The sequence below is a fragment of the Delphinapterus leucas genome, chromosome 12 (genome assembly GCF_059928025.1).
Source record: "Delphinapterus leucas isolate spDelLeu-1000000601 "Yukka" chromosome 12, BTC_Dleu_Yukka2, whole genome shotgun sequence".
Taxonomy (NCBI): domain Eukaryota; kingdom Metazoa; phylum Chordata; class Mammalia; order Artiodactyla; family Monodontidae; genus Delphinapterus; species Delphinapterus leucas.
In genome coordinates this window covers 61,870,265-61,893,579 of record NC_143140.1, presented here as the reverse complement: position 1 = coordinate 61,893,579, position 23,315 = coordinate 61,870,265, and the positions used below count along the sequence as shown (strand labels likewise).

The following is a 23,315-nucleotide window of genomic DNA, read 5'->3' as shown; positions in this document are numbered from 1 at the left end:
CGTTGCACAGGCTCCGGACGCGCAAGCTCAGCGGCCATGGCTCACGGGCCCAGCCGCTCCGCGGCATGTGGGATCTTCCCAGACCGGAGCACGAACCCGTGTCCCCTGCATCGGCAGGCGGACTCTCAACCACTGCGCCACCAGGGAAGCCCCACGTTGTGCTCTTTTAAAGGCTTATTCTTTCCATCTGCTTGACCATATTAAGAAGAGTCATGAAAAATGGCTGACCTAAAACAAGTGGGATTTTAGGACACAAAGAAGCTGATAGTAAGGAGTGAGCATTTAGGTCTACTCACCAAGAAAAAGGAAATAACAAGTTCCCTGACACTGGAGCTTCAATTCCTTTTGTTACAGGCTTGTACTTCAGCTTCTTTTTCTGCTTAGTCATTGCTTTAACTCCCACTCTGAGATTAATTGCATGACCCTTGGAGATGAATGATCTTCCACTTAATCTTAGCCAATGCAATCTGGACAACCTCAGGGTTGGTGAGGCTCCTCTTGGGTGGTTTTCATTTGTTTTAAGAACATTAAAGTATCTCATAAATCTATATTTATTATATTGGTGAGTAATCTACTATAATTAAATATGAAATGCTGAAGACAATGTTAAGGTAACATTGGGGTCACAAACCTCTTTTTATGGTGGTTTCATGGCTGCAAAAATACTCTGGAATTTGCTTTTGTCTTTATGTCTGCATCTGTTTAACATTACGAAGCATCCAACAGCATATAATTTTCAAATGGGCACTTTAAATGTGTTTTAAAATAATAGTGATGTTTCTTGATTATAAATACACACTGCTTATAACAAAAAAATTTAAGATGAATCTTGGAGGGAATACAGCTAACAATACCCTCATTCAATATGAAGTGTCTTCACTCACCAGTATTAGAAAATTTGGTGAGCCAGTTTTAATACAGTATTTAAGAATATTCAGGGTTTAATACTAGGTCTGTTCCTACTAGTTTTCGATTGAGACCAGTATGGAGGTAACAGAAATCAGGCAAAGTAATAAAAAAAAAATCAGCTCAAGTCCATGAATTTGGATCTATGATTTAGAATGGACTATGATAAATGTGCTAAAATTGACCTTTGTAATACCTTCAGGGAGAAAAAGGATTTGTTATGCAAATTAATATTGGAACCAACAGTTGTTTTTAGAGGTGTTTAAATTATCAAAAAGTATAAACTTTTCCAGCCCTTTATATCATTTATGAAAAAAAATCAATGTTACGAGGAAGTATTATTTGATAACTGAAGCAGTCACCTAACCAATTTTCCACTTGACTGCAATAGATTAATCATATGCAATTGAGGAAAGTATCACAATTGCATGTTTTTCAAACATATTCTGTAAACACTAGCAAAGCTATTCCTTTGGATTTTCTGAATTTTCAATATTAAACAAGATGCATCCCTCCAACCCTAACAAAAATTAAATACTATGCTTTGGAACTTTGTCTTCAGTAAAGAAACTCAATTTTCTAAGTTAGACAGATGAACAAAACAAAACAAATGTGCATACCCAAGATAAGAGACGCTAAGTGTCAATTATAGGGATAAAACCACAAATCAATAAATAACTCATACTAGGAAAATATATATGTTAGAGGACAAATGAATTATAGAACATAAAGAGAGGGAGAGTGAGTGTTTTCAACAAGCTGGGATAGTCACTTCTTTTTGTATTGAAATGTGCTACAAAATCTATTGACTATAAAGTTTTAAAATTGAATAAATCTTCATGCATTTGTACCTAAATTCAGGAATACAAATGAAAGAGTTACTCACTCATATGATTCCATGGCTAGTTTAAAGAGTTAAGATAAAGCTGCCCAAAGGTAGAAAGCGTCTCCATAAATCTAAACACTATTTCTATCAGACATCCTTGCAAACTGGCCTAGGAAAATTTTACTGAGTACTTCAAATGTAAATCTATTGTATGGCTGAGAATAAACACAAATAGATCACAAAATGGGCTTTGTTAAAGAAAAATGTGTTGGTGACTATGTTCCCAGTTCTCTGACTCCGTATGTTATTAGTTTTAATTACCATGTAGCACACACATACTTAAATTTTGAGCAGAATGAAGTTAGACTAGTTACATTCTAATGGCTCTAGAGAATATGGTGTCAGTGAGGTCAGCTTGTAAAGCCATGGTCCTCATGTTCCCACAGGACAGCAGCAACAAAATAAAATCCAGCATATAAGCAGTTTCATAATGTATCTGTAACCCCGATTTCTTAACATCCCATGTTTCTTTTGCTCTCTTCACACCTCTTGGTCTTTTCCTGATGGGAACATATCCACTATTCAAAAATGAGATTTAGTGAAGTGTTTGTAAAAACACACAGGCAAGGCCAAAATGGCAGCCACCAATTTGTTCTTATTTCCATTAGGCCATCCTTGAAGTCGAAAATCTCTAATTATGTTTCAAGTGCTTTAGAAGGCTTAATAGATCACTAGTAGGTTTTACCACATCTTAATTCTGAAAATCTGTATATAATTTAAAGAAAACATATCCATGTGTTTCTGACTGACTTGCCATTAAGCTTATTTTGTAAGCTCAATTTCATGTCTAAAAAATATTTAAAAGCCTCTTTAAATTGTTAAGATTTTGCCAAGAACAAGGTATCATAAACACACAGTTTATGGGTTGGTCTTTGACAGCCCAAACTAAAGTCTGTAAATAGCTATCTAATAATACTACTAGAGGAAATACATGCTCCCATCTTTTTGCAAACAAATAGCTTCCTGCCCTCTCTTTGCCTATTTGGAGGAGCATGCTATATATTTATAACGTTATAGTGAAACTCTTATTCTGCTAACAGTCAGTTTCCCTTGTTTTCAAAGTTAAGCTACTATATTCTAGGAGGAATTTTGCACCAGCGCCCTAGCCTCAATCTCATGTGCCTTCAGCAGATGTCTACAGCAACTGAGAGCAGCATGTGATTTTTCCATATAGTCGTGAGTTCCCAAAGAACAAACCAAAAGTCATGCTGCATCTGCTTTATTCGTACATGCACAATGTGTTCTCTCTTGGAACTCTGTCCTCTTACAGCTTGCTTCAGGCTTGGAAACCTCCTGGGCTGGGAACTTTGCTCCACGTCTGGCATATCCACTGATTCACACGACACTTAGGAGACCATGTATACTTCGTAAATTGAGTTGAAAATCTGAACCTCCGAAATACATTTTTTAGTAAATTTCATTTTACGTCTTCATTGTTAATTTATAGTAGTTGGATGGAGTATTAATTTTCATAACCTTTTAAAAAACCAAATGAGGATCTTTATTAGGTCCCATATTTAAACATAACCCTGTGAAAATTGCACATGGCACTTAGAGCCTGAAGGTCACTGACTCTACTGACTGGCAGTGTCTTTGTTTAGACAGTGTGATGCTGCTAACATAACCATTTACTCCATTTGAATACGATGTTAGCAATTTGTGAAAACCATTTGGCTTTAAAACAGCAGTGTGATTTGAGGCAAGAGGCCAATTTGCTCATTAAGTTCAAGTTTGTTCTTTGAACAACAAAATGATTGTAAAACAGAAAGATTTAGCAGATTTCGTGATAGAAATAGAAGGTTCTCAATTTTATCAGCAACAAAATGACAATAATAAGAAATAACGGCTAATGCCAACCACATGTGTGCTGTGTATAATTTTAAAAGGTCGGAAAAATAGAAATAAATGGTCATCTTGAATATGTGGCAAAAGTGTTGAAAGAGACAGTGTAGAAAGAAGACTGGATTAATAGACAAAAGGTCCACATTCTAGTCCTGATTCATCTGTTTACTAGCTAACACTCTTAAGGTTGTTATAAACTTTCTTCAGCCTCAGTTACTTGAAATTTCACTGGACTTGGAGTCAGGTCTGGGTTTGGGTCCTGTTGTCTGTTGCTTCCTATGCGTGATTTAAAGTCAACTACTCACACTCAAAGGCTCAATTTCCTCATTTTTAAAATGGAGTAGATAACAACAATGCAGACATGCCCGAAATATTTGAAGAACTACATAAGATAATTATGCAAAACTGCCAAGATTTAGACAAATCATATTGTTAAATCACAGCCCAATCATAAAGAATCTATGTCAATGGTTATGGTTATTGGATTTGAGTAAGGATATACAACCCAAGCAAAGTATTTTCTTTGGCTTTTTGTAAGGTGATTTGGGGTCCACTATAATTACCCTGGAAAACCATTTTTACTTCTTCTTTAATAATTAGAAGTCTCATCTCCATTTTAATCGTCTTATCAAGTTCCCAGGAATAATATAACTAGGTAACAACTACTCTAGCTTTACCCCTTAGGGTCCAGTGGTGAGAAAATTCCCTTCTAGTTGTTGTACTATTTAGTGGGGCTCCATGGAATATTAGGATTTAAACCCACTCAGAATTTGGATTTTTTTTTAATTTGACTATAAAAGCTGTATATGTTAAACAACTTGATTTTAGACAGTAAGATCAATAGTTAAGGGCTTTTTAATTATTCATAAGCTTCCTTTCCAGAGAAATGTAGGCTTGTGAAACAGGCCTTTTAGTTTAAAGGAATAGCATTTCATGGCAAATCGAATATTTAATATCATTAATTAAAAATAGTTTTATGTTTCCTATGGAACTTTGGGTTTTTGCAGTTAGAAGATTCTGGATCACATGTTGGTAGTTTTATTCTTTTCAGTATTCTAAATACATATATTCAAGTCCTTTGGGTCTCAAACTAACTTGTTTTTTTAAATTTAGTATTGCACACACATTTTTAGTTAAGCAATAAACATCTGTCATCTGCCATTTATTAATATTAATTATAAATAGTCAGTGGCTCATGGGATCCAAGTACAGCAGCTGAGATTTTTCTAAATCTGACCTCCTTAGAGTTTATACAAAAAGTGTTCAGAGTACTTCTCCTAAGCTCCTAGCCAATTTAAGGCTGGTTTGCAACCTAGTGTTTTAGATTCTGCATTTAGCAATGAAAAATGACAAACTGACAAAAATGATAAATGACAAAAATCCTGAAAAAAGCATTGTGCTAGGGGATTAGGTGGGACAAATGACAAGAAAAGATGTTCAAAATGATATGGTGCCATTCATTAACTATTACTACAAGCTAAAGGTTATGTGTACAGTGTATGTGTTAGGAACAGTAAAAATGTCATGCCCCTTTTCCATAGTTTTGTTGCTTCAGATGACAAATATGGAAGCCACACTTCTATAAATTAGTATAAGAGAATACAAATTTGGTGAGAAAGTCAAGAAACAAACAAATACAAAGCCAGGCATATTAGTATCTCCCAAGAGAGCTAGCGTTCACAGCTACTTATTTCTTGTCACCCTAAATATCCTACAGCTACAGCAACATATACCCTAAGACATCTGACATGACCTCCGCACAATGCCTTGGGGGGCACACTGACATATTTTTCCTTTCTGAGATTCAAGCAATTTTCCAAAGAAAAAATATTGTGCTATACTGTAGCAGAGGGTTCATAGAAATGTCAAGTTCAGGTTTTACCTGAGTCTAATTGAAAAACATAAAAGATCTTATAAACCATCTTGTTTAACGGTTTCAAATAAAATACCCTAGCAGAGGGCTACTGGTTGGTTAGCCCTTACTTCAATATGAGCACTGCTATTTTCTTTTATTATTTTAACTTGTGGTAAAAGTGCATAACATAAAACTTACCTTCTTAACCATGTTTAAGTGCACAGATCAATGGCATTTAGTATATTCACATTTTTGGGCAACCATCACTACCGTCACTCTCCAGAAATCTTTTCCTTTTGTAAAACTGAAACTCTGTATCCATTTAATAGCAATTTCCATTCCCCCCTCCATGAAACCACCATTCTATTGGGTTGGCCAAAAAGTTCGTTCAGGTTTTTTATAAGCTGTTACGGAAAAAGCCGAAGGAACTGTTTTGCCAACCCAATACTTTCTATCTCTATGAATTTGACGATTCTGGGTACTTCATATAGGTGGAATCATACAGTATTTGTCTTTGTGATAGGATTATTTTACTTAGCTTTATATTCTTAAGGTCCATTCATGTTGTAGCATGTGATAGAATTTCCTTCCTTTCTAAGGTGAATAATATTCCATTGTACGTCTATATACCACTTTTTGTTATCTATTCATCTATTGATGGACATCTGGGTTGCTTCCACCTTTTGGCTATTGTGAATAATACTGCTATGAACATGGATGTACAAATATCTCTTTGAGACCCTGCTTTCATTTATGTTGGGTATATACCTACATACTTGGAATCGGTGGATCATATGGTAATTCTGTTTTTAATTTTTTTGCCAAACCACCATGATGTTTTCCATAGCAGCTCTGTCATTGTACATGATCAGCCTTACTAGTAGTCAGAAAAACAAAAGGACACCATTGTTAATCCATCAGAATGGCAAGTCTTCAAAGGACTGATAACATCCAGTTTGGGCATCAGGAAATAGGCATTTCCTATTTATAAGGAAATAGGCATTTCTGATACACTGCAAATGTGAACTGTTCCAACCTTTTTGAAAAGTAATCTGGTAGAATACATTAATTTTTAAAATGTGCACATCCTTTGGTTTTTCCATCCAGTGTTTGGGACTCTATTTTATATTAGATCTCACAACTACTGAGCACTTACCAGATGCCAGACACAAGTCTCAAGAGTTTTATACACACATTAACTCCTTGCTACATCACTCCTTCACTATAACTCTGTGAGGTAGTTACTGTTATCATCCCCACTTTACAGATGAGGAAAATGGGATACACAAAGCCTAAGTAATTTGCTTAAAGTCATACAGCTAGTTAAAAGCACAATTAAGATTTGAAAACAGGTACTCTGGTTCCAGAGCCTGTGTTCTAAATACTACGATGTATCGATACTACGTCTTTAACCTCTGATAGAAAGGGAGTGCATCAGTTCATTAACATTATAGAGATTTTTACTGTAGTACTAAGAGCAAAAAGGGGAAAACATTTTGCTATCCATGTGTACCATTATGTTATATTGGTAGTATGCCATTATGGTATCCATTTGTACCATATCATATATACCATCACTGACGTTAAAAATAATGCTTTTTGGGGGCTTCCCTGGTGGCGCAGTGGTTGAGAGTCCGCCTGCCGATGCAGGGGACACAGGTTCGTGCCCCGGTCCGGGAAGATCCCACATGCCGCGGAGCGGCTGGGCCCGTGAGCCGTGGCCGCAGAGCCTGCGCGTCCGGAGCCTGTGCTCCGCAACGGGAGAGGCCACAACAGTGAGAGGCCCGCGTACCGCAAAAAAAAAAAAAATTATGCTTTTTTGAAAATTAAACAAAGAAAAAAAAAACACCAAATCTAGAGTTGAACTGAGATGGTTTTGGTTTCCAAACTAGTTTAGTGCTCTTTTACTTAACTAGGCTGGCACTGCAACTATTAAACTACTTTGAAGACTGTGAACACAAGAAGAAACAATGATTCTGTGAACATATAATCCTTTGAAAATGGAGGAAACCTGCAGGAATGGAAGGAAAGGGTGTTAAGGCAGGAAACAAAGCAGGAGGAGGGGCACTAAGGGCACACAACATGGTAGGAAGCCGAAGGGCGAGGGAGAGACATTAACTAGGAAAACTGCCTCTCCTACACATTTCAAAGCAAAATTAGAAAAACTGGACAAGCGTGAATCCACCAAAAGTTTGCCCAAGAAATACTTTAGTAAACTGCATGTTAGCTATTGAAACAAACCAATTTGAAACAAAACAAAATTCCTTTATGATTTTGGTGTTGGTTGGAAACCAGAGGAGCATGACATCAGATGTTAACAGTTTGTACTTATTATTTTGAGGAATATTTCGCTATTTCATACATCCATGGTCCATAAAAAAGTAATTAGCTATCTAATTAGCGTTCTATAAATTAGGATGATAATTTTTGTTCACAGGTTGTAATTAATTAGATATTTTAACTACTGATCCTGAGTATGCATACATTTTTCTATGACTTATTTTTGGAATTAGCAATTATTCATATTTTCCAAGTATGAGTTCAGTATGTTGATATTTCCTTGCCTAAAATGTGATATTATTCAAAACTCAGTGAAAAATAAGTTGCATTGTGCTTCCAGACATTAGATTTCACATCATACAAAAGTAAAAGGGATATCTTATTTTAAAATGTATGTTTTGCATTGAGATATAAAATGTAATTGGACTCTGTTCATAAGCTATTTCCTAAATCTGATCTCTTGCAAAAATAAGAAAAGCAGGCTTTTCCAGCAGAAACAACAAATAAACAAAACAAGCCTTTACAAGATATATTTTTCAATTATGGCAGCTTGGGCTCACAGAGGCTAGAGTTATGACCGGGTGGTGTATACACAGTATAAACACAAGAGTTCAGTAATTAGGTTTGAGTTAATTTTAAAGTTTCACTGGCCTGATGTATAATCAAGCAAAAGGTCATTACCCACACTGGTACATTTCACACAGAACCTCAGCAGCTAGAAATGGAAATGGACATGTCTTTACTTAAGCTTGCACAAATCAATCCCAGAAAGCCTTCATATGAGTACTGGATTCTTTTTCTATTAATTTCAGAGCCAGTTTACTCACAAAAAAAGTTTTCTAGCAAACAAAAGAAATCAGAAAAAAAATTAGTTAAAATATTATTAGCATTATGCTAGACATGCCTCTCTAGTCTAAAACAGATGGACTAAAACTTTGGTTACACTTTCTCACTTAAATGTTTTTTGCCATAAATAGTATTGGACAGGGATTACCCTATAGAAGAGTACAAGCTTCTAGATTTTGAGCTTTTTTTTTTGGAAGAAGATCATTTGCATCTGTTGTTTTGTCAGCCTAGCACTCATTTCTACACAGAACTGCTACTCAAAGTGGCTCACGTGTCCCTTGGCTTCAATAGTGAGCATGTGACTGAGGCAGACCAATCACAGTACTCCATTTCCTCTGCCACGGTGATGGGTTCAAGGGTAGACATGTGAGCCAAGCTGGGTCAATTTTCACCTTCCACGAGATTGGATGAACGGACTCTGAAGGAGAGAGCGCACTATCCTTTTGGACCAAGAGCAGCGTGGATATAGATTTAGGGCTTCCCAGAGCCAGCTTTCCCTGCGAGTAGAGACAGACCCACTGTAGCAGGGGAGAACAAGGCCAATAAACAGACACAGAGGCAGGATGACTTGAAATGGCAAGAAAGAGAGAGGAGAGAAGAAGATGGAGCCAATGATATTGTTCGAGCACTTAGAGCAAACTGTGTCTTCAGCAAATAGTTTACTTTTTGCTTAGGGTAATTTGAAATCTGTCTTTTCAAATATCCTGATGAATACACAGAAGGTAACAGTGACCTTGGTGAAAAAGGACTGTCAATGAAAGATAAACACTCAGATATTGTTTTTCTGTTAAAATAATAATTACATACATTTGCAAATAATTTTTTAGAAAAACTGAAAAACAGTAAGAAAAATGATAGAAAAGCATTTCCAATTTAGGACATGAGGAATGGGGTGCTTTAACCAAAAGGAAAAGGGAACTGAATAGAAAATTAAATGGAAAGTGAAGTACCTGGGGAAGAGAGCAGAAACTTAGTGGAATAACAAGTTTTGAAGAATTTCTCATTTACACCCATTTTGTACATGTTAATGTACACTGATGCCAGCCACTGTGCCGAAAACTTTATGCTTGGATTTGTCCATTAGTACAAAAATATACCACATTCTATTTGGGGTCTGCTTTGACAGCAATGTACAAGAATTAAACCATTAGAGTGGTCTTTCCCTTTCGTGATGCTAAAAATGATTCGGTTTTAATGTAAACAAGTTTGAGGATGTTTCTGTTTCAATGAGGTCAGGGAATTTAATTGTAACCTGGCTGTATTTGCTTGGTCACACCTCTTGGGAGGCCTGTGGCCGAGGTAACCAGTCTTTTCTGTCAGGCTGTAACAATCTACAAAGTTAGTCTGTAACACTTCTATGAAGAAGTTACTGGAGTAGATAAAAAGAGAATAAGATAATGATCTATGGAAAGAATAATTCTTTTGTGCCTTCAAATGTGGGGTGTCTTCTTTGCCAAAGAGGTTTCAGCAACACCAGCAGTTTCAAGGAGTGACTGTGTTAGGGAGGTGGGAAGGAGGACAGGAGCATGAAAGGAGGAAGTGTCTTTTTTGGTGGAGAAATGTTTACTTTGTAATTAGCAAAGGACAAGAAGGCCCTTTTGGAAACTATACTTGGGGGTCCAGAATTTAAATTTATGCTGATGCTCTCTGAGGCTCTCTCTAGGGAACCCTCCTAATTGGCAGGGATCTCAGTTGGCTAGAACAGGCTGCACATGAAGCCAGGGTCTCAGGGTCATTTCTCCAAAGGGCCTGTTAACTCAGCTCTGTTCCACAGCCACAAGCTGTACCTTTAACCCTACTTAGCCATCTCACAAAAACACATTAGCATATCAACATGGTGGTCAGAGAAAAATAGATTTGCCTTGAGACCAAAACAAAAAGTAGGCAGAGATATTTCATTTTTGCCAGCATAAACAAATGTCTTTGTAAATGTGTTAGCAAACTAATGAAACTGCAGCTACCGACAGAAAAAAATCACAAAGATGAAAACTGTCCACACAAGCATATGCTACAAGTGAGCTGATCATCGATTGTCTTTACTTTGTGGACCAACATAAACCATGACACCAATATCTAGATTCATGATGGCAGGGACTTTTGTCTTTCTTGTCCATTGCCATATCTTCAGTACCTAAAAGTGCCTAGCACATAGCTGGTGCTTTAATAAACATGTGTTGAGTGTATGAAGGTATCCTGGCCTGGCCTTTTATTTATTCTTCCTATTCTGCCCTTTACAAACTGGAAAATACAATAGAAATAATCTCCTATATACCATCTCCTGCATCAAACACTGAGTGTTTTTACAAAGGAAGAGACACTACATTAGATAGGAAGAGAATGTTGAATAAACAGCAATCACACTCATCTAATTGCAAACAAGAGAAAGACCTCTGGTAGATGGAGAAAATGGTTACAATTCTCCACTCATCCCTGTATGTGCATGCCAAGTTGCAAAGTAACTATGGGACTTCTCCCCCAAGAGGTGAAATCTATTTCAACTTTTGAATCAGGACTGGCCTTGTAACTTGCATAGAATAACAGAACATGGTGGGAGTAAAATTGTGCCAGTTCTGAGCCCAAACTCAAGAGGAACTGCTTCTTCTCTCCCTCTTAGAACCTTGTAGAACCCCCTAGCCACCTTGAGGATGATAGAAACAGCAGTTTCCTCCGTCCTCAGCCAGTCCACCACATTAGGGAGCCAGCCAGAACTGCACAGTGGATTTATTGTTAAATAAATGGTGGTTGTTTTAAGCCTGTATGTTTGGGGGTAATTTCTTAGTTATGCAGCAAAAGCTAACTTGAAACAACTTCACCCCGATGCACAGGAGCTAAACAATGGCAAGATCGTTGTTTGGTTGGGGGCTGAAGAATGCTTTGTTTACTACAGCTACTACTCTATTCAACAGACTGACCAGTGTGTGTTATGTTACACGTACCAATGGGTTGAAAAGCATTAGATATTTATAAAAATCACAAAAAGGGGGCTTCCCTGGTCGTGCAGTGGTTGAGAGTCCGCCTGCCGATGCAGGGGACACAGGTTCGTGCCCCAGTCCGGGAAGATCCCACATGCTGCGGAGCGGCTGGGCCGGTGAGCCATGGCCGCTGAGCCTGCGCGTCTGGAGCCTGTGCTCCACAATGGGAGAGGCCACAACAGTGAGAGGCCCGTGTACCGCAAAAAAAAAAAAAAAAAAAAAAAATCACAAAAAGGAAATCTCAGAAAGTATAAGCATTTGCAAGAATAATTTATTATAAAAATTGTTTTAGAATAGAGATGCTGCAGTATACACACCAACACAGCACAGAAACCTAAAAATGATTTTTCTACCACCAAAGCAAGGTAGGGACTACAAAGCTAATAACAACACTTAAGTATTTTCCCACTGTGAATAAAGCCCATCGTGAATTTTGACGACTATGAATGTCCCCAAAATCTTAGAGAGCCTACGAAAATGGAATGGTATGAACTTGGTATTGATTATAAAAAGATAAAAACTGCTGGTTGAATTATAAAAAATAGTATAGTACCTGGGATTGCAAAACATGAAATAAAAGGCTTCTTATTTTCTGCAGAACTTTTTCATTAACACTGAGAAATTTAAGAACATACAATGTAATTGTCAAATGTGCTCAAGGCAAGAAACCTAGTAACTGTCATTTTACTTTTTTCAAAATCTATCTAGGTGCTGGATGTGATCCTTCAGCTCCATTATTACAGAGGGAAGTAAACTGTGCATATATAAACAATCTTAGCGTGGTCTTCAACCCACAAACCTGGGCAACAGAGAATGCTTGCAAAGATCCTGCCACTGTAATGTCAATGTCAGAGGAATCAATGAAAGAAATTGGAGCCTGTCACAGAGGTGATAACACCCTTTTAACTATGTGGATAATAAATCCGGACACATAGCTGTGAAATTTGCAAGCTGATTTGATGCTTCAAAGATTAAGCTGTAATTGGTGGGAAAGAAACAAAGAAGAGTAAGAGTTGAGTAATATGGCAAAGGAGAAAATATGTAATCAAATAAATCAGTGCATAGGTCATGAGTGAGCATAACTGAAAAGGACCCAAAGATGAACCATGTTTTTATGAGGATCTTCAGAGGTTAGGAGTGCCTCCATCCTTCAAAAACAATAGCATACCTGTATTAATATTAAAAGCCTAATATTTAAATTAAGTTGTGGCGTATACAAACTGTAATGTTTTCATCAGTAACAATGGTATTCTAGGTCTAGTTCTAGTATTTACAAAATTCAGAGAGATAAAATTTTGGAGTATTAGGTTGAACCCTATGAAACTGCTTATATTTGACCATTTATAATCAACAAAAATGGCAGTTTCATATGGTTTAACCGAGTAGATAGGAGTGTATTAAAAAACAAGAGATGACTGTAGCCACATAATTTGTCTCAGTGGAGAGAGAGCTAAATAGTGATTAAACAAATGACAGCCCTCTCCATTGGGGACATTAAATGAAAAACTGGGCTTAGCCTTTAAGAGAAAGTCCATACATTTGTATTAAGGAACATTGCTCAGAGTGAAAGGCATTATTTATTTGCAATAGACTACTTTTCTTGGAGGTTTTAAACATAGCTAAATATTTTCGTGTGGTACTGGAATATTTGAAATTCAAATAATATTAATTTTTAATAAAATTGATTATTACCTTTGTAATGATTGGGGGGCAAAAATTTCCCCTCTGTTTCACCAAATTGTTCTTGTTACCAAAGGTTTGCACCATGTACAGCCTTCCATTGGTGGCAATGAAAGGTTTTCACTGGTCCTTCCCAGAATCAAAACAAAAAACCCATTTGGGTAAGGACTAACATGGCCTCAAAGAGAGATTGTTGAGTTTATACCAGGGTTTCTCATCTTTGGCACTACTGGCAGATAATTTTTGATGTGCGAGGCTGTCCTGTGCGTTGTAAAATATTTAGCAGCCTCTCCCCACTAGATGCCTGTAGCATCCCCCTCCTCCAAGTGTGACAATGAGAAGTGTGCCCTGGGGAGCAAAATCATGCCTGGTTGAAAACCACAGTCTTTAATGCCACTCTTATCTCAGCTCTGTACTTTGTCGAATTTTCTCTGACCTGTGTTAAAGGGCTAGTGTACTGATTGGGTGTAGGGAAAGAGCAGAAAGCTCCCATCCTCCAGTGCTTAAACAGGATGAGTGTCTGTAGGCCAGCTGGTCCTCCTGCATGAGGTGATGGTGGTGAGAGGCCATCATCAAAATTCTCCAAGCCAGTTGGCATCCTACAATTTTGAGCTAATGACTCCTTCTATTTGGATTTTGAGAACTGTTCTGAAAATCTTGGCTAAATGTCTCGTTTTGAATTTGACTGAAGCTTTAATATGAATCCTTCCTGTATAAAACTCAACTCTTCATCACTGGAGTAGTTGTCATAAAGATTTTAAGAAGTTAGCTAAAAGACAGAGGTGCAAACCTGGGAACAAAGTGGACTCATCTTTTATTTGTTTCCTTTTTTAAAAACAAATTTTACTGTAACTTTAAATATAGTGCTCATGATAAATATAATGCATATTTATAATACTGGTATTTGAAAACATGATTAATAGCAATTTGTAAGTTAACATATAACACTTTTCTTCTATGTAAAACCTAGTAGAATTTTACAACTGTACTTTTAATTTTGGGAAGGCACATAAGGTGACCTTCAGTATGTTCAAATAATGCAGTAATTCCCACACTTGTTTCTTCCCTGGAAATGTCTCTGGACATTTTATTTATTTATATTTTAATGGATTCTTTTTCTCCTTCTCTGCTAGGAAGGATGCTATTTCTTCTTTACACCAAGAAAGTAGACCCTGCCCCATTTCTTCCATGACTCTGTTCTTCTCTCTCCTTTCTATCCCAAGATCATGTACTACATGTAATTAATTAGGATCTTATTCATGCAATTCACCAAAGAACAAAATTTCTTTCATTCTTTGTGAATTGCCTCAAAACCCATTACCTACAGGAAATTCTCTTCAGTTAATTAAAGGAATGTACAAATGAATGAGAAACATTTTGGTGATCTTCCTTTCTTTGCACCCTGCCTTCTGACCCAAACAAAAAAAATCACTCTTTTGCATCAAAGGCGGACAAATATATGCTCCCCTGTTCTGTTTCACTTCCCCTTATCTAAAATGGTTACAAGCAATATATCAAAAGAGTTAATAAGTATGAATTGGCAGCCATTAAAAGTGCATTTTCTCCTTGTTTACTTCTATTTACAATATATTGTTTTAAGGCATATGTGATACTAGTATATATGTTAGCCTTCATAATCTCTTAAAATAAACGTTATATATCTTTGACATTTAAGATATATAACTCAATTGAGATAGGCTCAAGCTAGAAACTACTGCATTGGTAATAACTTGTTATTAAAGCTAGTAATTGATGGAGAATTTAAGATATTAAAAGGCAGCATGCCAGGTAAAGGGCTATAATCCTAAATGTGCAAACAAGTAGTACATCAGATAAAAGTTTAGATTTGGGGCTACAGAAATGACATTTATCTCCTCAGATTAACTTACTATAACTATTCTAAGCATGAGAAGAATATTAGTAAAGAAAAATGTGTGTATGTGTAAGATTTTGCAACCAATTTTTCATATATATATGAAAATTTCATATATATAAATATGCATCTCACAACTAGAATAATCCATTCTGTTACTAAAAACTAGTTCCTCCTATTCAGCTTCTTCTTTGTGTACATTTTAGAAAGTCATTTCTGGATCTTATCATTCTTCCCTGGAGACCTTGCCTTTGGCAATTACAACACAGCAGAAAAATTCCTGAACACATGCTCCATACCTTTTCCAAATATGAATTATCTACTTCTGTCTATTGTTAACCTCTTGGGCAGGGAAGATAGATGTAAGTTTAAATTCAAGATTTTCAGGCTAAATTTTTTTTTTAAAAACCTTATCTTTTAGCTTTCTCATCTGAAAATGCTCAGCCATGAATCTAAATGATGTTATTTTATGAATCTACAATCATTTAGGTGCAGTTCAAGTAATAGCTATTCTAGTGGTAGGAGAAATCATGTCTTCATCACTTTATTGTGTTTATATTTATCACTATTGTATAGCTCTGAGATATACAATATAAACAAGAAGACTCTGGGTAGTGTTATTATTTTGATGTGATATTTGATACAGTGGCATATCCAGGGGTCAAAATTACTTTTCTATTGGGTTTCTTCATATTCAAATAGATATTTTTTTGATATTTGAGTTACCATTAAGAGAAGTTAAGAAAACTAATAGGTTAGAGAAGTAAGGAATGAAGGGAGAAGTGGTTACCTTCCTATCTTAAATTTCTAGGCTACTTGAGAAATTATTTTTGACAGACATATAAAAAGATGAATGAAAATTAAATAAAAATGGAACTAAATCTTGAATTTAATTATACATGTAATCCACATTTCCTACTTAGTAGTCTATGGATTATCAAATTTGAAAAAGAATAAAGCACCTAAAATTTTCTAGTTGTGTAACATTTTCTTTGTAAACATAAAATGCCAATGTATCCTACTCAGAGGAGAAGAAACAAGGACCAGAAAGAAATTTTTAAGTCAAGCTTATGTTACAGGTTACTATTTTAAACTCCTTATGGCATTACTTATCTTAGTTGTTGCTAGTTTAAAAACTAACATTTTCAATGTTAATGTTTAAGTCAGTGCTAGCAAAATATATTAGAAGACCACATCCTCAAATAAAAGAAAAAAATGTAATTAGTATCATAATTTACTTTTTCTATTGGATGAGATTTTCTTCGCTTATATTTTAAAAGCAAAGTACACTAAATACTGATTGGTAATGTAGAATCTTTGTGGAAAGAATAATATGAACAAAGACCACCTGTAAGTCATTAAATTTTAAGAAAATTTAGTAAACATAAGTAAACGTACGACTATGGGAGCTTACCAACAAGTAGAGTGATGAAATATTTTATTTCCAAATCCAACTTTTAAAATCTAAGATGTTTTAAATTAATTGGTAACAAATGCCAGAAAGACCTTTTTCACTAGCCAACTTTCATTCCTTAAACCTAATTTTAATCAAAACCTCTTATAAATTTACAAAATCTTGAAGTTCCCTTAAAATAATCCATGTATTCAAAAAGTTTATCACATTAACTACTTGATTACTAATGGCAACGACATGCTGTATCCATCCTGATGATGGTCAGTTTGGTCTTTCAGTACAGTGAAAGACACTGCAAAGTACGGGGGACCCAAGTCCTTTCTTGTATGAGCAAAGTTCAAGTTTTCACAGCACCCTCTTCTGTGTTTCCATCGAAATTTTCCACACACCAAACCTCCCTTACTATGTGATATTGTGATTATCTGCTTAAACATCTCAACCTTTCACTGAACTCTGAGTATAACTTCAGGATAGGGATGGTACGCTATTCAGTTGTGAATCCCCAGGGCTTAGCACTATGTGTGGCCATAAAATAAAAATTCAATAAAATGATGTTGAATGAATGAATGAATGAAATAAACAAAGGAATTTCAACTACAGAGTCAGCCAAGCTGCAATTAATTGAGACGATCATTTATAGACTCACCAATAGCTACATAACATATTTGTAGGCAGTGGTGCTGAGGATTAGCGAGAAAGATGGAAAAATTATATTTTAAAAGTCAACAACTGCAGATCTTCTATATGGAAGTTTAATCACCTTAAAGCATCAGATTAAATGATATATTTTTCCTTGGCACTCATACGACTTCAGAACAGCCCTTACACAGAGTTATTTAATATTGATTTGGTAGGTTCTATAATCTGATGTATGAAATTACTGTAATATGAAAAAAAATCTGGGGATAAAATGTCACGAATGCTTGTATTATACTTATGAAATATGTAACCTTTAAAATATGTTTAGCTACAAAAGCTTAACACCTAAGTGCACTACTTTGGTTTGTAGGCAATGAAGAAAGGAGTAAGCTGATGGCTGGTATTCACCATGTTCATGTACCAAATGTTATTATTAGACCTTGTGTTTCTGAGGCTTCCCTTAGTTTTCCAGGTACTAGGAAGGTAGATGATAGGAAAGATAATGGCCCAAAAGGAAGATATAGGCATATATTATATGCTTATAATGCAGCCCCCTTCCCTAAGATTCAATTAGCACACTTTTGTGTAGTTTAAAGTTCTGATATCAAGCTCCATTTTAAAAAATTACCACATTGATATTCTGTAATTTACAGCCAACATATTCTTTGTTTGGTACACATTTTAGGGTTTTCAGACATGAGTGATAATAATAAATGTTTCCTAAGAAATAAAGTGAAATTTGCATCAAATCATGAGGATTCAGACAAGCACATGTTAGTATGATTGTACCTCGTTCTCCCTTCTGACACTTCTTTCTCTGCACTGTACACTTTCTTGTCTCACTGGTGGGGGGACACAGGTTACCCTTTGCTGATGGATGCTGTATTATTTCTCGGACCCGTGTTTCAGTCCCTCTTTTGAAGCCACATGTTTTTCCTTTTTTCGTGCATGGACTCCAAGGACTCCATTCACTGGCCTCACAGTGCACTGAAACAGAACACCAGAAACAGCCTCAGTTCGCTCACACATAGTTTCACAATTGTTAAATAAACAAGAAGGCATGCTTCCATCAATACTTGCCCAAATTCTGAGCAGCAATCCTGCAGAACAAAGTTGGGCAAAATGACTTAAAGATAAAACAAAGAGAAAGTGAAAGCAGGAATAGAATGTTTTCCACTTTTTGGTCCTCATATTATCAGGTAAACTCACTCTTGCATTGGGTTTACTTTTCACTGTAGATTTGATTAACCCAGGCATGAATATAATTATTCACAACTGACCAATGCTTTACAATTTCTAGAGCACTGCTACAATTATTGATGGATCCTGACCATAACTTGATAGGTTAGTCATTATTACATACTCGAGAATTGATTCTCAAAGTTTAGTGTGCAACAGAATCACCTGCAGGGAGGACTTGCTAAAACAAAGAATGCTGGACCTCTCCCCACGCAGAGTTTCCAATTCAGTTGCCTGCGGTGGGGCCTGGGAATTTGCATTTCTAATGATACACGTGATGCACATTTGCAGGTACTGAGAACACACTTTGAGAACTTCTGTGCTAGAGAATGATTAAGCAAAAAATGAATTCAGGTGCTTGGCCTACAACTCAGTGCTTTTTCTACTTCATGTGCCTTTTCTTGAGTACTTAAATATTGTCATTTATTCATGGGTGTAGATCAGGCATAGCAGTATCTGTTTTAAGTGAATTCTGGGTCAATTTCAGCTGATAAACTGCTTCTAGAATTCATCTGACAGGCTGACTTTTAGGATGAACTGATACACTTTTTCTAAAACTTCTTTTGTAGATGTTTCCCTTTTTCTGTGTGTATCAATCTTTTCAATTTTGGCTTTACAAGGTATTATAACAGATTTTTGCACTTCTAATAAAAATAAACACCTGCAAGATGATATTCTTATATTTATGTTCATAAAATTTCCTGACTTACAAAGGAAACGGTTTGCAACAGTAACTCTTTCAGATGATATGACTCTCTTTCCACAAAAACAAATTCCCAGTAACCTTGCTGCCTTCTGATTTAACGAATCCTTACTTTAGAGCAGAATACTATTTTTCATACAACCTCAAGAAATATAACCTAAATGTTTCAGAAATTTAAAACCATTCACAATACGTTTGTTTTCACATGCTTTTTCAGTCACTTTCAGGTATCTGAATGCAACACAGAGTTGAATGGAAATGATTAGATAAGTGAATTTAAGTTTCTATGAACTTAAATGAACTTTACTGAACCACTTTCAAAGGAGTCTTCATGTTCAGTTGGTTAAAGAACAGAGCAACCAAATCACTTAATGATATCATAATCTCTTGCCAGTTAAGGTCATATCTCTGATCCCAATATTAGTCATTAAAAAGTAGGGGAGCTTTGCACATACAAATAAAAACACCTCCAAGAAAGCAAATGGAAAAATAAAAATCCAAGTTTGTGAGCTGTAACTTTGTCCAGTATTCATTTAATGCCAGAACTACATGGACTAAATTAGAAAAAAATTACGTGATGTGGAAATCACCCAAACTTTTGTGATTTTCATAAAAGCAAAGGTGGTCTAGGCAAATGTACACCTAGACTTAAGAAAAACAGATTTAAAAAATTACAACATAGGTAGCTATGAGTCTTTAGTCAGATGATGAATGGTTCTAAAAATGAAATTTTAGTGCCAATCTTAGATTATTCCATTGAAGGAGGAAAAATATTCACAACTAGCAAGTTCAGATATAAAGAGCTCTAATAAGATGGAATAGTTAAAAGGCCTTGAGAGGAGAAGAAATTTTCTTAGCTAAATACTTTCAAATGAACCTTTAATGTTAGTATCCAAAAAATATTTTTGGAAAGAATGGAAACTTTGTTGATCATGTAAAGACAACAAATAGGTTGATTTAAGTAGTATTCAGGTCATTAAATGAACAATATAGATCTGGGGCACTATTTGGTTAAGAGGTAATTAAGAAAAAAACAGAACTGCTCAACAGAAACTGCATTTCTTCTATCCTCTGTATTAAGAACAATCTTAACATTGGAACATTTAACTGTTCACTAATGAAACAAGTGTCTCAAAAAATGTTGTTAGCTCCTTGTCCCTGGAAGTGGTCATGGTGTGGTTGATCGTCAGCCTGGAATGCTGTAAAAGGGATTCTTGAACTGGAAGGAAAGTTGAATTGGATATTTCACCAGTAATGGTCTTACAACATTATTCATTTGTTCTCATTCTTGCTGCCTGACTGCATGGTTCCAGAGAGAACATAGCAAGGCCATGTTCTTTGCTACTCACTCTTTGGAGCTAGATATCTTCCCTCTGTGACTAGTTGAACAGCACCAACACTCCAAGAAGAGCAATGAGGATGGCAGAATGACAGTGCAGAAAGGAAGCAAATTTCTGGAGCACAAAGTGGAAGAAATACATTCTCCTATAAAATTGGATTCAGTCCACATTTTTGCTTAATTTGACTTGCAAACCATGAGGAGTGGGTATGTTGTGACATAAATCTTTTACCCTAGCTCTGTATGAAGGTGGTGTTTTCTCTGTTTATGACATGTTCTCTCAATTTAAAATCTGGGTAAGAAACAAGTCATGCAGTATAGATTTTAGCAAAGGGAGAGACACATTCTTCAACCTCTGCCGTAGAGAGCTAGAGTAGAGGTACTAATTATAGCACTGACAATAACTCACGTTGTGTCCTTGGGATCACCATTTCAGCTCTCTGGGTCCTAGGTTTCATATTTGTTAAAGGAACAGCCTTTAATGGTCCTCTGTGATCATCAAGCAAGTCATCATTTTTTGTGAAATTCTGAGGCAATCCCACAGGCATCCACACAAGTGCTTGTAGGCCAGATACCACGTGATGGGAGACATCCCTTACGCAGCAAGCAACAAGAGCCAGCTGGGAACTAAAGTTGTTGATTTGCCTATTCCTATGTCCTAGGTCATCTGTTCAATGAGCCTGATTCACTAAATGGCTTTTAGATTGCTAACCCCTATTCTAAAATATATAAATTTCTTAAACGTAATTGTGTTAACCAAACAGTCTTTGTCTAAATAGTATTATAAATTACCAGGAAGCCTTAATAGCTAATCCAACAGTGCCAGGTGTTAAATGCTCTCTGATAGGAAAGCATTAACACATTTAAATAAATGGACTTTGAAGGACTGATGCTACACCTTCAACAACTAAGAAAATCTAAACATTCGCCCCTTTCCTGGGTAGAGCAATATCACAGACTTTCCGCAACTTATCCTGAATTTCGGTCCTTGAATATTTTCAGAACTGTTTCCTATTTTCTCCACAGTTTGGAAGTTATCACCTCTAATCATCAGCCCTCAGGACCTACAGAGAGATGAACTTGAAGTGCTTTCTCATGTACCTTTTACCCTATTTCTAAGTTATTTTTCTGTGTTTTTATTGACTAGAGGAAAAAATAAGACTGAACCAAATTGAGCCATGAGCTGTTTCAGGAAAGTTGTTTTCCAGATGCTTCTGAGATTATCTTTAAAATATCTTCCATTTGTTTCCTTCTCACAAAAACTTTGTTTAGAAATAAATGTCTCATGTGGACCTGAAATGGTTAAACCACCACTTTAGAGTTATTTCTCCAGTACTTAAGATTCTAATGGATCTGTCTGTGGGGAGCCCAGGGGTGTCCTGGAGACTATCTTGCACTGAATCAAGGGGACAATTGTGTGCATTTGCCAACAGCACTGCAGTTTCAAAAGGTTCTTGAAGCTCTTGCCCAGGGGATTCTGAGATTTAGTATGCTGTTTCCCCATTTGGTTTAGCATCTGCTCCCCAACTGTTCACCAAGCTCGTAGCTGTAGTAGCTGCACACCATTTAAAACAGGGAAAATATAGCCTGACAGTGATCCGTTATTAGGCAAACAACTTGTCTGAGGAACCTCTCCTCCAGGAAACTCAGCCTGCAATTAATCAGGCCCTGGGACTGTGTCCTTCTGTCAGTCTAAGTCCAAAATCCTCTCCTTGTGTCTGAATACCTGTGCAAGCAGGGTGTTTCAGCAAAGCAGTGTGAGAGAAAAAAGTGAGATTTTTTTTAACCATATCAGATCCAGTTCTCGAAGTCTTTGATCCATCTACTGAGTATTAAAGGGCTGTATCCAGAGAATATGTTTCCTCCTTTTGGAAAATAAGTTTGGTCATTGGTTGACATTAGATCTAGGTGGAAACTCTTAACCTAAGGTGGAAATTTAGTTCAAGATCAAATTTGTGTGTGTGTGTGTATGTGTGTGTGTATATATATATATATATATATATATATATATATATGTGTGCATGTATACATATAAATTACTATAAGTAAAAATTCATTAGATAATGATACAAAATAAATCCGTAATGATCACAATAGTTGAAACAGTTATCGATGGTCCCTAAGAAATAACGGTGCACGCACAGGGTGTTAAATTTACTGTGATACACGCTGAGTAAGGCCCATTAGGATGGTATCTTTGTAAAGAAGGAGGGAGCAAGCCTCTTAGAGGTGGTCCCTCAGGCTCTTGTGAGAGAGCACTTTGAGCAGCGTTTCCATGGAGACTGACATTATCATCTCTGGTGTTTCTCATCCCTCCTAAGTCTTAGAGCTCCTCCTCACCAATACTGACGCACTCCATGGTATGGTTATTGGCTTCCAACCCTTCTGGGCAATTGTCAAGGCACTTTCCAAGGTGTAAGTAAAATCCACTTTTACACTTTGTGCAGAAATTTTTGTTGAAACAGGTATCACAGTCAGCTTTGCATTCTGAAACCAAAAAAAGAAAAGAGAAATATGCTTCCATTAGCGTCAGTTAACTATTTATTGTTGGTCCAGTTCTGTATGCTTACAACACAGGCACATGCAACTTGTATGTCAAACAAACACTTAGGCTCAAAATTATTTTGCCAAACCAAATTAAAGGTTCCTCCATAGTCATTTAGTTGAGGTACACCAGTCATTGATTTCAAAATTATTGTATTTATTGCCTTATGAAAAAAATTTTGCTTATAAGACCAAGTGTCTATTTATATTAAATGATAGTGAAAATGTTTCATTAGAACTTTAATGAAATGTACTAGTATATTGCCTTTGTGCTGCTCTTGAGGTCTATTTTTTAAT

At 36.2% G+C, this 23,315-nt stretch overlaps 1 protein-coding gene across 1 annotated transcript in view; it reads right to left on the bottom strand.

Annotated features, from left to right (window-relative positions):
* Positions 1-23,315, bottom strand: part of RSPO3 (R-spondin 3) — a 76,658-nt gene that overhangs the window by 20,401 nt on the left and 32,942 nt on the right. The window contains exons 3-4 of the mRNA XM_022556029.3: positions 22,815-22,961; positions 17,983-18,180 (exon numbers count right to left, since the gene is read on the bottom strand). Coding sequence (XP_022411737.1) covers positions 17,983-18,180; positions 22,815-22,961 — 345 coding nt within the window. The remainder of the gene's footprint in view (positions 1-17,982; positions 18,181-22,814; positions 22,962-23,315) is intronic.